The 17,371-nt window shown below is 35.8% G+C and overlaps 1 protein-coding gene across 5 annotated transcripts in view; it reads right to left on the bottom strand.

Moving 5' to 3' along the window:
* Positions 1-15,897, bottom strand: part of GAS2 (growth arrest specific 2) — a 147,887-nt gene extending 131,990 nt beyond the window's left edge. For 2 of the 5 annotated variants that reach the window (XR_005217529.1, XM_037841074.1), the window contains exons 1-3: positions 15,640-15,659; positions 14,257-14,343; positions 7,612-7,776 (exon numbers count right to left, since the gene is read on the bottom strand). Coding sequence is in view for 4 of the 5 variants with exons in the window: in XM_037841074.1 (XP_037697002.1) it covers positions 7,612-7,776; positions 14,257-14,341 (250 nt within the window). In the remaining variant the exon portion in view is untranslated. Of the gene's footprint in view, positions 1-7,611; positions 7,777-14,256; positions 14,344-15,639; positions 15,660-15,745 lie in introns of those variants that run through there. The other 3 variants (XM_037841071.1, XM_037841072.1, XM_037841073.1) reach the window with 3 other exon arrangements.
* Positions 15,898-17,371: the final 1,474 nt, after the last annotated feature.

The following is a 17,371-nucleotide window of genomic DNA, read 5'->3' on the forward strand; positions in this document are numbered from 1 at the left end:
CAAGAGGAAGAAGGTAAACTTGGCCCTAAATTGTTGAATGAATCCTTTATAAATTACAAGTAAGATTTTCTACATATGGAAGAGAACTTTAAGTATTTTTCTTTCACTTGAGTTCCATGGCAATTGAAAGATGTCATTCATAATGTTAAGTGACAAGATGATTATAATAAACTCAAAAGAATTATAAAATGAAAAATGACTTTCATTTAAAAGCCATCTGCAGTTTACCAAAAGGTATGATTTTTACTTTCTATGCATTATATCTGAAGCTTTTTTATCCTGCTTTTCATGAATACTTTAAGAAAGAATTTTACACTGAACATCTGTATCTAATGAAAACTATATTAAGTGTCAGCTTTCAATTCTGTATATTTTATAGCTCCAAAAGGTGGGATTTCTTTCTTTCTTTTTTTTGGCTAAAACAGACACTGTTACATACTTTATAGGTGAAACACATGGCCTCAAATGAAGGAAAAAATGCAAGACTGAGAATTAAGGAAAAACCATCATATGTAATATATTTTCCATCTGAAGATCAATAATAAAATAAACAAATGTACAACATAATTATAAGAAATCAGTTATAGTCCTTGCATGGGATGATATATTGCATTGATAGTACCAGTAGAGATTTAAAAAAAAAAAAAAACAATATAAAGCTAGTTGAACTTAACCCTGACAGACCCATAAGAACAGGCTGTGAAGAAATAATTGCAATTTCTCAACAACAAGACATACGAACCTAAATATCTCTGATAATTAGAATTAGATATTCTTTAATCTAAATTGCATAGCTTGTTTGACATGTCAGATTATAAATACCAGAGCAGAGGGACTCTAGCACCAGGGAATCATTTCTTTCCTAATGCCATCCTTTCCATGTTGTTAGTATAATTAGGACACGAAAGGACAGGGAGTATATAATAAAATATAGAAATGATTAAATTGTCTTGAGGTACCGACCTACACTGTGTTATAAAGACTATTTTGAAGACTAATCTGAAAAATCCTAGTCCAGAAACAGTATCTTTATGTCCTGGGTTTGTTATTGTGGACTTTGAACTTCACACCAACAAATTACTTCATGATCAACAGCTTGCCAGTAGACAGAGATCCAGGAGTTGGGGGGGGGGGGGTGGCGGGTGATGATATATTATGGTTAGTCACTTCCCTTTAAAATATTAGGGTACAATGATATGAAATAAACATCTGTCTGAAATCTTTCACCTGGTAAACAAAATCAACATTCATGCTCATACACATTAGTTTATTCCTCTCAAAAATATCTGTTTGCCATAATTTCCAAAAAACTGAGCATTAACCTATAAAGTGCTTTAGACTGGAGCCATTTGGACAAAAGGTTTATGTTATCCTCTATATTGCTGAGAAAAAAAAATGTCTTCCTCCAAATAAACTAGTAATTAGTAACTCAGGTTCTGAAAAATATGACATCCAATAATATTTAACATTTGAATTACTATATGCCTCACCCTGTTCTAAGCAGTTTACATGTATTAATGTATTTAATCTTCCCACCAACCTGTGAAGTGGGTACTACCATTGTTTCCATTTTACAAATGATGAACTTGAGGTATGTAAATAAAGTAGCTTGCCTCAGGTAACACAGTCAGCATACGGAAGAATCTGGCTTTTTAAGCCACAAAACTTCGGTTTTAGAGTCTATGCCTTTAGCCACTATGTTTGATTACTTCAATAAATATTTGCTGTATACATGAATGACTATTTTCCTATAACAATGCATTCTTCTAGCACACTTGCTTTTTTTTCTTTAGAGAAACTCAACAGACAGTCCTTCAGGAAAAGAGCAGTTTGAGGCAGAGGATAGCGGTACACAGAAATGTATAGCAGTCCACCTTCCAAACTGAAGAATGGCTGAGAATGCAACTAAAGCATGTTCAAATATTTGGCAAGATACACTGCAGAAAAAAAGCTGGTATATTTTTTAATCTCTAAAGGTGATCCAAAATTCCAGACTCTGCCTTTGTCCCTACAGCATCTCTCAATTCCAATATAGCTTCCTAATTGGAGAACTCAAAGCAACCCATTTTCTATCTTAACCTTAATTATTCAGCATTTTGAGACTGAACTTTGAAGACTGTGAGACAGGAAATGATTCATTATATTCAGAAACCCCAGATCAGCACCTGCTCCATACTGGTTCCCAAGTGTCTACCCTGCATTTATATAAAGAAAAGACAAAGCTGGTTCTGTTGGAAAAGTCTTAGTAAAAAAATTAGGCACTAACTATTCTGAAAGTTGTCAACTTGTGAACAAGAATTTGATTCTTTAAACTTTTGTACTAGCACAAGATGCCTCCTTTCCTAAAGAAATTTTATTGATCATAATAAGACTATGAGAATTCTGTAGGATAAGTATCTGGTAAAAATAAGGGCTTAATGGGAAAAAAGAGAAAGCTGTTGCAAACCCATTTGTATTTGACAGCAGTTGTATTTGACTGTAGCAACCCCAACAAACAAGTATTTAACTTTTTTAATGCCAAACATATGTTATTTTTAGAAGTAACTGAGAAATTGGAAATATTCTATAAGGATCGTATTAAAAGAAAACAATTGAATTTTCTTTTATTTCCTTGTAGGAAGGTTAGAGAAAATCACCATGACATCAACTGTAATATTAAAATGTATTTTCTATATATAAATAAAATTAATTCAACATAATTTGATTTGTAATATATCTTACGATTTACTCTAAGTCCCTGCATACAAACATATGAATACATACTAAAAATTTAAGTCTTTTAGGAACAATGTCAATTTCTTTGATATTTAATGGCTACAGTCCTTTCTCAAAAATATACTCCTGTGTGATGCATATAGTGTTATTAGACAATATTAACTAAAGATAAAGTTAAACCAACATTTTCAACTCATTAAAGAAATGCAAGTGAAATAAACAATGTGACAGCATTTATGTTAGTATATTCATGTCAAATCAAGGCTGACAACAATTTTCTAAAGCTCATCAATAATCAAGAAATAAGAAAATGCTTATATTTGTATTTGTTACAAATCAGACTTCTTACCTATTTGAATCATGGGAAGTTGCTATATTCTAGGACAATTAATTTAATAACATGCTATTTGTTGAATGTGACAATTAAGTTTTTTCCCAAGACATATTTGTATAATCTTTGGATGTTGTAATAAGTCTGAAGGACACAGTTAAAAAACAAATGGGCAATGGCTGGTTCATGAACATAACAAAACAGAGGGCCTAAAATAGAGATAAAATGAGTATACTTAATGTGTAACAAAGGATGATGACCAAAGAAACGTTTTTTTAATAGGAAAGGGTAAAAGAATTCTCATGATTCTTTTGCTGTCTTTTCTGAATGTGGGTCATAAAACTGCTTCATGGCACTAGCTATTATTAGAAAACATACTTCTCACACTAAAAGGACTGTTTTTTCTAAGGTCAGTAGACATTTCCAACATCAGTAAATTACATGATGATCTCATGAATCACATTAGTATGCTACCCATTAACCAAAATCCCAACCAGGTATTTACCCTAACTAGTTAATTTATTACAAGATGGCAGTCATTTTATTCTAATATATAAATTTTAGTTGACCTAAAATTGTTCTATTGCTGATTTAATTCTATGCCTTGGAATCTAAAGTGGTATTTATCACTGTTACTGATTACATAATGACATAGCACCCGAAAATTATAGGATTAAACTTGTGTATGTGGCATGAATGTGAATATTGGTCTGTGGAAAATCATTTTCTACTCTACCATATATTTCTTATACATAAAAACTATGAATAAGAGTTGAATGCTCTTTAAGAACTGACATTTTTCATTAACGTTTTAAAAGTAGGATCAGAAATATAAAATTTAGGATATAATTAATTCTCCTTTTGAATGACATAAAAGGAAAAAGAAGTTAGATTTTAGCCAAGAATTACTACAAAACAAGCAGAAAGTCTTTTTGCAAGTAAGGTCCCACATTTTAATGACAAGCCTAATGAAAAGCTTTAATTCAGTAACTGCATTTCTACCATACCAAAAATTTCAGAAATTTCATATGAAGACAGGATGAAACTTTGAAACCACTTTCATGAGATATCTTACTTTTAAGTAGGTAAAAAGCAAGATTTGACATACACATTTATATTTCAGTTTATAATTTGATATAAACTTATAAATTTGCAAATATTCCTGAGGTAACAAAAAGGTCAGTAATAAATAACTTTTAAATTTACTTTAATGGCTCCATTTCCAAAATATGTGAATACCAGATGTATTATGTGTAAAAAAAATATCTTTAACAAGGCCATACATTTTTCCATCCCCTCCTTATTACCAATATTCTGGTACTTAACACCTTTTCTCATCCACAATTGTTTTACCACCTTAAATAACCTCAAGTTATTTATCTACTTGCCAAGTTACCAAGTGGATATCTATTTGAAGTAGTCTATCTAACTACTGTGTATGAACTCAAGTCAATGCAAGGTGATCCTTTCCCAAATTTTGACATTCTTTTACATTCCCTTTTCTGAGAAAATTTCACAAGCCATCAATTGTACTTGTCTTACCACTGCTAACATTAAAAAAAAAAAAACACAAAATATCAGTCTTCTAGTTCTTCAAAAGAAAATCCATTTATTTATGTAAATTGTCTTTTCCTTGTTTTGTTTTTGCTTATTGATGACTTCAGCTGCCCCCAACTGGGTCTCAAGGGATGGTTTCTTGGATACTTAGATTTTGGAGCTGGAAAGGATTTCAGAGATCATCTACTTCAACCCCTTTATTTTACTGTTAAGGACACTGAGCCCAGAAAAGATAGCTGAGTGACTTTGGGCAGGTTTCCTACCAAGTGGCAGAGCCAGAACCAGAAGCCAGGTCTCCTGATGCCGATTTAGAAGCCAGGTCTCCTGACTTTTAGTCCAGGAATATTTCCATTATACACACTGACTCTCTATTCTTTGAGGCTATCTTGAACTGCTCACACTACTCAAGCTGTTTTGCAAATGATTATATTCACTAAATAAAATGACTTTGATGACAAGTCATGGGACCTTGGAGCATAGCTGCATAATCTGGCTCTATTCTAATTAATCATGCTCTTCCCCTGCCTAGGATATTTCAATGGCTACTCATTGATCATAGTGTATAGCATAAGCTCCTTAATATGGTTTTCAAGGCAATATATGATCTGGCCCCAACTAGACTCCTGAAACTCTGCCTTTCTTTTCTGGGCTGTTGACACTGGCCTTTGTTCAGTTCTTCCAGTGTACCACACTCCTTCCTACCTCAGCACAGGCTGATCCCAGGCTGCCTCTCCTATGCTTTGTCTGACTAGCTTTTAATTATTCTGCAGCTCTCAGTTGAAGTCCCTTTAAGGAAGATTTCCCCAAATCCTTGGATCCCTTGCCCCATCCCCACCAACTCAATTTTACATTTTTATTGCAACCTACAATTTTATTATGACAAGTGAAATTAATAAATTATTTATTCACTTACTTATTTAATATGCTTCTGTGCCAATTTACTCCAAGATCTATGAGAACAAATACTAGGTCTATTCTTAATCAGCCTCTACCCTCCAGGACCTGGCAGATTCTGTCTGGAATAAAATAATCAGTACACCTAGCATTTTATGATTCATTACTATGTGCTAGACATTGTCTTAAAGCTCACGATCTCATTTAAAACTCAAATGATCCTTTGCAGTTTATACTATTATTAAACTTATTTTACAGTTGAGGAAACTGAGGCACAGATTATTAAGACACTTGCCCAGTACCACATAGCTTTTAAGTGACGGAACAGAGATTTGAATCCAAGCATTATGATTCCAGGGTCCACTTTTTTAACCAATACATTATGTTGCTGCACACTCAAATATTTGTTGAGTAAATGAATAATTTTATGCACAAAACCAAGTTAAGTTTCACTGAACTATATAACAAGAAAGAGACCAATAATAATACATATTATTTACTATGTACCAGAATAGTATTCTAAGTATTATAGTTATTTAATCATTTAATCCCACAGCAAACACACAAAGTAGATACTATTATTAATACCTCTTTAAAGATGAATAAATTGAGGCCAGAGGTCAAGTAACTTGCTCGAGGTCACACTACTAGTACGTGGCAGAATGGGGTTCAAACACAGGCAGTCTGACTCCAGAATCTCTGCTCTTAACTTCTACTCTATACTGCCATATCAGTGATAGCCTATTTCTGCAAACAGCCCAAAGTTATTAAAACAGTCTAACAATCATTAGTGAACCCTGGGAGGACAAAAGAAAGAGTGTCCATCTGTTTAGGCTAAATTGAATCAATTGCTAGAACTGAAGCTGAGGCTAGCTCATAGACCCTCTCTGCATGAAGTAGACAAAAGCTCTTCCTCTGCATAATGAATTCCTAAAAGGTGGGAGCCCCTTCCTTGTGGTGGGTGTAGCACCACCCCAGGGTACAGGGTCTTGCTGGGAACTACCTTCTGCATTTTTGTCCTTGGCTGATTGCCCTTAAGAAGGGTGTAACTTGTATACCCATACATGGTAGCCTTGGTTAGGCTACAAAAAGTTGCCAAAATAGTATGCACATGGTGGGAAAAAAGGAAACATAAAACCATAGGATACAGGGCTAACTGTATCCATGCAAAACTCCAGAACCATGGTAAGCAAGGAAAATTGTGCTAAAATTTCAGATGGGCGGGGTGCTTCTCCCGAAGCTTTTTAGTTTCATCAGCTAGAAAGTGGGAATAATGCTTATCTTGAGGAATTCTTTAAATAATAAAATAATATTGGGGAAACCCCATTTGCAAATGGTAATGCACCATACAGAGTCTACATTTAATCAATATTCAAACTTTATATCTTATAAACTCTATAAAGGTCCTTCCCTCAGGTTTCAATCAATTTTATCCTCTACGATAAACTATCAGTAGAAATAGCATTGTTATACCCTTAAATGTATTATTCCATTATGGCATGGTTTATATTTTATCCTATGAACATGTCAGCACAATAGAAACAAACAAAAAAAGTGGCAGCCTTAGCATGAAGTAGCATTTTTCTACATAACAATACTTTGGAAAGTTACCTAAAAAATATAAAGAATTGAAAAGAAAAATTTTAGTCCAAGGTTGAATGACTCTAGTCAGCTCATTTGGACAAAGGATGAATATTTTTGTTCCTGAATTCGGGTATTCAGCAGTTTTACAAGGTGTACTATAAAACTAGGGCACAGAAATCTAGCTTTAGAAGTCGCATTTCTGTGGCCTGTATGCAATGTCAAAAGAATAAGTCAAATTGATCAATTGTATTAAAGAAAACTAAAATATAAATCAGACCAGCATATAGACAAAATAACCAATTTGACCACATATTTCCACATCCCAATGCATGACTCTGGATTTACTAAGCATAGTTAATGTGAGAGACATTGAGAAATTAATTTAAATTTTCCACATGCTTCAGTTTTCCTAGATGAAGTATCCAAATAATGAAAGTCTTTCTTTCCAAGGGGTTGACACATGCTCAGGTGAAGGACGCTACGGTAGGAAAAAACCTGTTTGCTCACAGTATGAGATCTCATAATCTTACCTAATAGATTGGTTAACCACAAGGCGAGATCTTCTTTCATTGGTAGCAAATTAGCTTCATGTCTGCTGGCCAGCCATTGGCTATACTGATGCATATCAGAGAGGCCAGGACCGCTGCGTACCTTCGGGCTCAAAGCAGAGCACATTATGTATCCACTTCTAATACCTGTTTGGGAAACAAAGGAGCAATTGCTTTTTACAAAGACTTCTCTTGTTCAAATCTTTCATCAGGGGCATAGTAATGAACCAGATCCATGGCTTGTTTTCTTGACAGGTCATGTTATTAATTATTAAACTCCATAAAACACTGTTTGCTTTATCTGTACTGGCCCTGACACTTCTGGCTAACCACTTGGTAGGAAACAGTGGCAATCAAAGGTCAAAGAGAAAATCAAACAGTAAGCTCTGAGTTTGTGAAAAATCTTATATTGCGGAAAATTCAGCTTCTAAGGCAAGAAATTCCACTTAATCAAACTACAAAAGTAGTTGAATTATAATTTTAATGTCCAATTTGTAAACTTCCATTGTTTGGGTTCATTTTTGAAGCCATAGATTTCCACAGAATTTTAGGACTGAGTGCTGGTAATGACATTATTGCAAACATATGTTCATGACTCTTAAGACTATTGCCTAAAAGGTTAAGTACAGCACTTGGTTCTTTACAGATCACTAAGCAATCAGGGACTCACAATTGAGAGAACTGGTGGGGAACCAGGCAGGAAGTGCTTTCAGAGAGTCTCTACCACATTTCTCTCATTTTATAGACAATGAAGATAAGAACCAGAAAGGGTAAGTGACTTAGACAAAATCATACAAATATATCATGGCAGAATCAGGTTTGAACCTGGGTCTTCATATGCTGAGTCCAGAATGACACATTTTTACAAAATAGATTCATCAATGACCTATATAGGTAATCCAAAAATTAGACCATAAATCTGAAAAATATTGCCACAGATTTTTCTTTTGTCCACTACTGTCCCCTCTTTCTTTCTTTGCAATGTCCCACTTTATGTTTTACATTTTTGGTTTTGTTTGTAATCATCTTTAGAACAAAAGAAATTAAATATCTCGCATCTGTAAAGCATGAGATGGCTTCATTAACCTGATCACCTATGAGCAGCCACACCCCCTGTGTGGGTTGTAGAAAAGGTGGTTGAATATCTAGTTGGCCTTGAATGTAGCATATTTGCATGCATTAGTTACAGGAGCTAAGACCACAGAATTTATATAGATGCAGCTAAAGTAACAAACTCAGAATAAGTTTGACAGTACATAGGATTCTACTCTGTACACAATAATGTACATGAAAGAACCAAAACCATTGTAACTGATGAAAATGAAAAGTGATTTTGCAACTGGCCAGAAGAAGCAAGGTTTATAAAATATAACGGGATTTTCAGATGTATTTTAATATATATGGTATTTTTAAATTACCAATAGAAGTTATATACTCTCTTGGTTTTATCTGAAATATTGTATAGTATTCCTTTCCAGTGAATCACAACACTAATTGATGTAGCATAAGATAATTTTTGTCCTCTAGAGGCTGCTTTTGAAAAAAAAATAAGATACCAGTCTTCAGAAAAATTCAAAATGTGACTATCTCCCAAACATTCTGCTGTAGCATTACAACAGGATTCCTGGGAGTTGAGTAAACATCTGAAATGTGTTATAAACATACAATTTTAAAGCACAACTAATTTCATTTCCAAAGCAATTACTCTTTAGAGTAATTTTTTGAAAAACATTTACCACAAATTTTCTTTGAAAAACATTCTCTATATATTTAAATTTCGAAAACAAACCAGTGTAAATGTTTGTGTTTTACTTAAATGGGACAAATTCCCTTTTTTTTTTTTTTTTGATGCCTCTGCTGCAAAACCATACAGTTGGTGAAGTGCTTTTAATACAACTTGCCATATTACTATATTGTCAGTATAGTAAGCAAGCATTGCCATTGTTTATACTGTTGCATTTATTAATGACATTATTCATATAGAGCACTAAAATTTCTCCAGGCTCTATGATTAAACACCAGAAACCTAAAACATTTTTGTCCCAGTTCTTACAAAAATATTTCCAGATCCAGAAAAATAAAACATATCCCTATAGCTGGTTAGACTTCCTATAAGCTAGTTAGCCTCAGAAACATTTAAGTAATAATATATTTAAGCACAGTAATTCATACATTTAAATAACAAATTGAAACCTTAAAACTGTTACCTTTAAAATGCTTTCTTCTCAAGACACAATCTCTCCTACTACTTTCCTGAAAGTGAGAAGCGGTAATTCAGTAACTTTACCTTCACCCTATTATGTGCTCTGCAACTTCCATTTAACCATTGGAGTCCTATTTTATTCTATAAAAGCAAGAAGCCACCTCAGATTCTTAAACTCATTGTCCAGCAAAGAATTCAGCAAGGGATAGTTTACAGTAAACCTAACGGCATGTAACAGTTTCAATGAGCCTGAGGGATACAATCCTTCCCCTTAATACTTCTAAACAGTGAAGTTTTTATTTTCCTTGACAGTGGCACATTTATTTCTCATGTAATCTGTCCTGTGTTTTGCAAGAAATGTAATTCAAACTATCTTCTAATGTTTACAGATGATCATTAAGTAAAAACAGTAAGAGTAATTAAGCCATTTTTTCTTATGTTATTTCATATATAATCAAGTTTATTGGGGATAAAAAGCAAGAGAATTATATTTTTCAAAGTAGGCAGAAGTGGGTAAGGGAAGACTTAGTGAGTAATCAACATACAAGAGAAGGTAAATAATTAAATGTGTGCCAAATATGTAGAATCTAAAGTCACTGTCATAGACTGTGACTCCTCTTCTCACATCACTTCAGAAAAGAATTAGGATTGTCAATCCCATTTCTCCTGATCCTTTTTTCGTATTTCACATTACCATTAGACTTAGCATGACTCATTGGTTTAGCTGACAGGCACCATGTGGAGGTCTTTGATTTAAATTTGGCAGAGACAACAGGAAACATGGAGATGGATGTCTATTTAGCAGGATCAAAATTTTTAGTGGGGAGGCATTTACTCCATGGTGAAGTAGTTTCTAATTCAAATTATTAAACTGTGGTAAAGAAAGAACAGATAAATTTATATTACCCAAATATAAAGATCATTACAGAACTGTATAATTTTTAACCAGTGTGCATTAGTTTAATTATATCACAAAGAAACAATAACAAAAAGGTAATTTCTCATCTTTTGAATTCACTTAAAACTCTCCTAAAACCAGAAGCGATGCCAATGTGCTGAGGTAGTTTTTAGAGATGTGAAATGAAATGATTAGTGATAAACTAGACTTGAAGAAAAAAAAAATTAGTTTAGAAAGAAAAAAAATTTGGAAATTACATCTAAACATTGAAAGGTGTTACCAATAAAATTTCCAAAATCTAAATATTTAAAAATCTTAATAAACAACTTTGGTAATTACCAAGCAAAACCAACCCCTTTGAAAAGAGGAGTAAGAATTAAAATGTTTCTATGACTCCTCCCCGGTATGGCTCCTCTAAGCTTTACAGAGTATCTAAAAGTAGATAACTCAACCTTCAGGACTTGGAATTCAAAAAAATAACTTTTAAGAGGAAAAACATGCAGAAACTTAATAGAGAATTCTTCAAAGAATGTGTGTGTATATTTTTCTTTCTTTTTTTTCTTTCTTTCCATAGTGGAAGTGATTCTGGAATAACAATTATCAATATGATGAGACTTGAACTAACCCAGGGGAAGAAGAAAAAATTAGTGACTCCATAAGTAAAATATCACGTTTAAAGACTTTGTCTAGCCTACTGTTGCTCCAGAATCCCAGCTGAAGATATCACAGGTTTGACTCTCAAGAAGTATTCTTTCTCGCCACCTGGAGGTGTGCTTTGATTATGGCCATAATGACTTCTGGTTAATCTTGCTACTTGGCTGATAAGTTAGAGAAAATGTATTGCAATATAGCACAGAAAATAAACTGGAAATAAGGAAACATAAGAATAAAAGGATTAACATTGTATCACTAATATCTGCTATGAGATTCCATTAAGAAGCCTGATTAATGGATAGAATATAGGAACTGGAATCAGGAGTCCTGGGGTCAAATACTGGCTCCACTACCTAGCCATTTGGTAGCTGTTTTATTTTGGTCATACACATCTTTCTCTGTGCCTAAGTAATCTAGTATGTACAGTGGAGGATACAACCTCAGAGATAATTGTGGGGATTCAATGTTTGTACCAGTGCTCAGTATATATTTTGTATTCAGCAACTTCTAACTAAATCTAAATCATCACCACAGGAATTGTGCCAAAATAAAACTTCCATTGACTTATATTTTTTTTTAAAAAAAGCACTTTTGTAACAATATAAGAATATATATTTTAGACCTCTAAGCAATTAAGAAAGCATCAAAAACAAGGCGGGGGGGTAGGCACACATGAAAACAGATAAGGTATTGATGAAATGCAACCATCAGTAATGGAAAATGACAAGTTTTCTTCAAATTGAAAAAGATGACTCCCCCAAGATGATGATAAAATGTTGATCTCTAAAATGAGTAGTTTACATGTGTTTTTAAAAATATTTAGTAACAAACTATACTGCATTTGTTAGCATTAGTTAAGAATCTTAAACTTTTAAGATAGGAAAGTGAGTCACCTCTCAAAATAATTCGTAGAGGATCTCACCCTCCTCAAAAAGAAAACCTCTTTAATTGTGGCCATTTATAACAATAAGTCATAATGAATCCACAGTAACAGTGCCTGAAGGCCACCTTTGCTCTTATCTGCAGCACTGACCTCACCAATTTCTGGTCAATTGTCAGTGTAGCTCCAAGTTATGGGAGTGAAACAATAAAGAAACAAAGTTCATGTAACGCATAGGTCAATAACACCATTCTTAAAGATTAAAAAAAGACAAAAACACTCAGAACCGAACACCTTTCTAAAATCTGGAAGGAAAAAATGCATTTCAAGCTAGACTCAAAGAATAAGCAGCCACGGATGGCTCTAGATGGCTTTCACCATTTTGGGTTCTTTCCTCCTAGGTGATTCATTTTGGCTAATTTATATATACTAAACCAATGCCATCAATGCAAAATCTTAATTTAAGATTGTAATCAGAAGACAATATCCAAAATTTCATCAGAAAGTTAATTTTAGATCTTAGAATTGGACTTCCACTTCTGACTCAGGAGAGCAACTTGTCCACAAATAAAAAAGCACTGAAGTACAGGCAAAATAATGTTCATCACTAGTTCATTTAATTATGTAATAAAATCTTCAAACCCAAAGGGAACTTAGATGACTTATCTAGTCAAATTCCTGGTTATGAAGAGGGGACTGGAGGCCTTAAAAAAAATATTTTGTCCGAAGTAACAAGGCTGTTCAGTCCACGTCATTAACAGTGTCCTACACGACCCTCCTGCTGCTCAATCCTATGTATAGTGTGGACACTCTTCCTGGTATCTTTCTTATCCTGCAGCCTCTTCATGATTCATCTTGAACCAACTGATGGTATATCTACAAGAATAATTCCTCTCAAATCATTTAAAAAACCCTTTCAGTGGGAATTGATTTCTTATATTTTCATAGCATTAGAGATTTTTTTTTTTTTTTTTAAACTCTCTACTAAACTATGCCTCCAAACCATTTAGCACAGGTTTCTGGACCCATACCAGATTAACTTGGAACATAATTTGAATGGAAAACCATCTGAAAGTCATTAATCAATTAGAATATTTAAAGGCTTACATCAAAATTTCATCCAAGTTGATAAAGTAAACCTAAGTCATGAGAAGATTTTGTTTTATTTTGCATCTAATAAAAATATTTGTTTTAACAATAATGTAGATAAGAGACAGTAACGTACTAAATTCAGTTAAAAAATATATCTAATTACGTCATGTAACAGGGAAAAAAAGACAATTGAATTGACCCTGAAGATATTTCAGATAAAAAATTGTGCAAGCATCTTACTCAATTTGATTACCAATGACAGATATTTAAATACCTTCTCTCCACTTCTTTTCTAAATGCAGAAAACATTGAATGGAAAGCCTTAATAGTCACTCAGTAAAAATAGAAACAATCTGATCCTGTTTGTCACTTCAATATCAAAATCATAAAGACATCAAAATAGCCTTACAATACCAGCTACAGTTTTAACAAAAGTCCTACTGCAAACAAACTGTTAAGAGCTTCATTATTTGCTTTCAACCAAGGTCACTAGTTCCTTCCAAAGTCTCCCGAAGTCCTAATGCAGGATTCCAGCCTTGAAGCAAAATTCTAAAATAACACACAATATGTTTAGGACTAAAATAAGACCTTATATTTCACCATACCTGTAAGCTTAAGATTTAACTAGTTTCTTACCCCAACTACCAGAAAATGCAGTGGCAATCAGAAGACCTTTTGTTCTAGGTGAAATAAATTTTGCCATATGAATTTATTTCCCAGTGTAAGTAGAGGCCTCATCACCCAAGTGTGGTGTTTGGCAGTCAAGAAATAAGCCCCAAACCACACAGGTTGAGATCCAAACTATCTTGCTGTTTAAAAGCCATTCAGGGGGCCATGTGCAAAGGTGCACTATACATTCCAAAGGCTGCCTGTTCCATGCCTCAAGACAACTGCCCTTACCTTCTCTCAGGCAGTTAGAATCAGGACGCCCATGTCGGAGAGGACCACCACAGCCACAACCTCTTCCCCAGTTAGGGGGGAGCATTCCTAGAGAAGGAACTCATTGATCAATTTCAAAGACAGGCTGGGCAAATCAGATCCCAGCTGTAGTTAATCAGTGTCCAAACTGCGAGGAGGCTGGGGAAAGCAGCAATGAGCACAAGGGCTTGTTCTTAGTCTTGACTCCAGGAACCTCAGGGGATAGGTGGGGAGGAGAGGTGGACTTCCTTTGCCTGGCTGGCACATCCAAAGTGACTGAGACTTTATTTTAACACTAGGAGGCCCAATGGGTGTTCCTGTGCACATGCGGATCTAATTTCCTCTACAAAAAGTCCCCCTACACAATTGATCTAGCTTTGTTGGAAAAGGTTCCTATGGGTGAGGTGGGGGTAGTGGTGGTGGGGGATTTGCAATAGGGACAGTAAAGTTCTGCAAACCATTTACTCTAAGAGGATGAAGATGGAGGTGAGAGGAAGAAGTTGAAGAAGGCAGGGAAGATAAGGGCTGTGATTTCCAAAAAGGTTAACTGGGGGAAATACTGAAGAACCCTCTCTAATTGCACGGGAATGTAGAAAACAGAATCTATTAAGCCCTGCTTTAGCTCCCTCTCTGTTAAGCATGGTAGAAACTGGGTGTCTGGGCTGCTGATTGCAATCTACCTAACTGAACTGATACAATTTAATTTTGCCAGGATAATAACGCTTTCAAAGCAAAGTTGGCGGCTCTACTCCCTGACCAATTTCAGATTCCAAAACCCTGTTCTTACGACTGGACGAAAACAAAGATACTGTGTAAAAGCTTTGCAGAGGGGACTGCTTCATAGCTAGTCTTTGTTTATTCACGTTAAAAAAAAAAAAAAACAAAAAAAAAAACTCAACTCTGTCAAACTCATCAGTCGAAAATAGCCAGTATACCCTCAAAGCACACAGCACACGTGTGGCACGCTCTCCTCCCATCTTGGCCCCCTTGACCCCTTGACTCAAACAAAATATTCAAGATCGATCCACGAGACCACTCCCGCCCTCCCCCTCAGCAACAGACAAGGCTGAGCATGCATTACACACACACTTGCGCACTAATGTATACGTGTGCATTTATAATCGATGTTCCAGTTAGAAACCCTGGTTCTTTCCCTGGTTGGCTGTGCCGCCCCAGCGGGCTTTTCGTGCTGTGGTCATTTGGGCTGTTCCAGAATAGGGATGAGGGATATCTGGCTGTTTCCAGAAAATCAGAGTCACCCAATGCGGTGACCACCCACTCTTAGCGCCAGAGCCTGTCCAGCTGCTGCTCGCCCTTCCCCGCCAAGTCTCTGAGATTATTTTCAATGACTGCCCTCTCCCCCACCTCCACCAGTGCACCAGACAGGCAGCGGCTCCCGCAACCCGCGACTGCAGAGGCGCACGCGCTGCAGCAGCGTTGGTGACGAGCTGAGCCAGCCCGCCTTGCTCACCCCCGCGTCCGGAGCTGGGCTGCTGGCGGCTCTCACAGGCGCCGAGGCTCCCAGCGCGGCTCCTGCAGCGTCTGGGGGCCGGGCCCCTCCCTGCGCAGGTCCTGCAGCAGCCGCTCTCCGCACCCCAACAGTCGGGCGGCAGCGGCAGCAGCTCCAGCCGCACTGCCCCTCTTCATACTTCTCTGATGGCTCCTCTTGGTGCTGTTTGGGAAAACGATTTTTCCGCCTGCCAGAAACAGATTTCCTACATTTCATCAGTCCACATAGACCGAGCGGAAGTAAAATGCTTACTTTTTCTAGTAGACAGCAAACGCAATTGACACTGATTTACCCTTCAAACGGGAGAGATTGTATTACAAGCCCTTGGCAGCAATTCCGTGGTTGGGGCCAAGCTCCAGCCCCCTTCTTGTCCCCCAAACACTAACCTAAGAGAGGAAAGGCTGGGGGCGGGGAGGAGATCGTATTTAATTCCAGGGTTTAAACAGTCAATGGCTTTAGCACAGTATTAAAATTGGGTGTTGGAAAGTTTTACTTTCCTGGCCAGTGATTTTGCAGACTCCGAGGAATGAGCTTTCCAGTAACTTCGGCCACTCTGTGGCTCTAAATTGAACATTTGATTTCTTACAATTCTCTTTAAATATCAGATGCTTAAAGAGCTTACACTCACGGCTGTTTTCGTTTTACAAAAGGAAATACAATTCCACCCTTCCCACGCTCAGCCTCAGCTCAGCATTATGTTGAATGTCATAGACAATTTTCCCCAACTGTTGTTTGTTAGTACAATATCTGAGATGAAAAGCCCCCCATGAAGTGGACAGTTGTTCAAGTATCTGCTTCACCTCTAACATACACGTGGTCTCTTGCTGAGTGCCCCCATGGTGTCAGGTTACCACTTTCCATGGTGTGTAGTAGAAAAGTTATTACACTTAAAAAAATTGTTTTTTTCATATTCATCACTTTCTTCTGTATCTCCATCTAATGTACATGATGGAGGTGGCACAGATACTCTTATTCTCTCCTGGAAAACACTGTTAAAATGTGAGTTACCTACCTTCATCAAACACTCCCTACCACCACCACCAAAAAAAGGAGACAGATAAACTATCTGTAGATCCACAATAACAAAGGAATGTGAAAAATTGGATAATTTTAGGTATAATTAAAAAAATGAATTTTGCCCCTAGTATTGCTTTCATCTGGAAGTGGTTATTTGCTCTAGAAACAGCATTAGTTATTTGCTTGCAATAGTAGTACAAATAATTAAGAAGGAAGGGGAGAAAACAGATTGAAATGTTTGACAGCGTTGGACTCCAAGTTTTTTATTTTAGTTCAATTTTGTGTTGCAGCTGTCAGCTCCATATTCCTCCTTAGCTTCCCAGAAGGCAGAAAAAAGCAACATTCCTCATTTAAAGAAAAACAGCATCATACAAAGCCTATATAATTGCTTGGATATACATAAGAAACAATAAAATATCAGAACAAGTTACTGATGAAATTGAGCAAATGAATCAGAATCATACAGTTCAAAATTTCTTAAAACTTAGCCAGATCTGAGTATTCCTAGAGCCTCCATCAAAGCATTCTGAGTTTTCTGAACCTATACAACATCTATGACAATTTTTCATG

Source organism: Choloepus didactylus, chromosome 6, assembly GCF_015220235.1.
Source record: "Choloepus didactylus isolate mChoDid1 chromosome 6, mChoDid1.pri, whole genome shotgun sequence".
Lineage (NCBI taxonomy): Eukaryota > Metazoa > Chordata > Mammalia > Pilosa > Megalonychidae > Choloepus > Choloepus didactylus.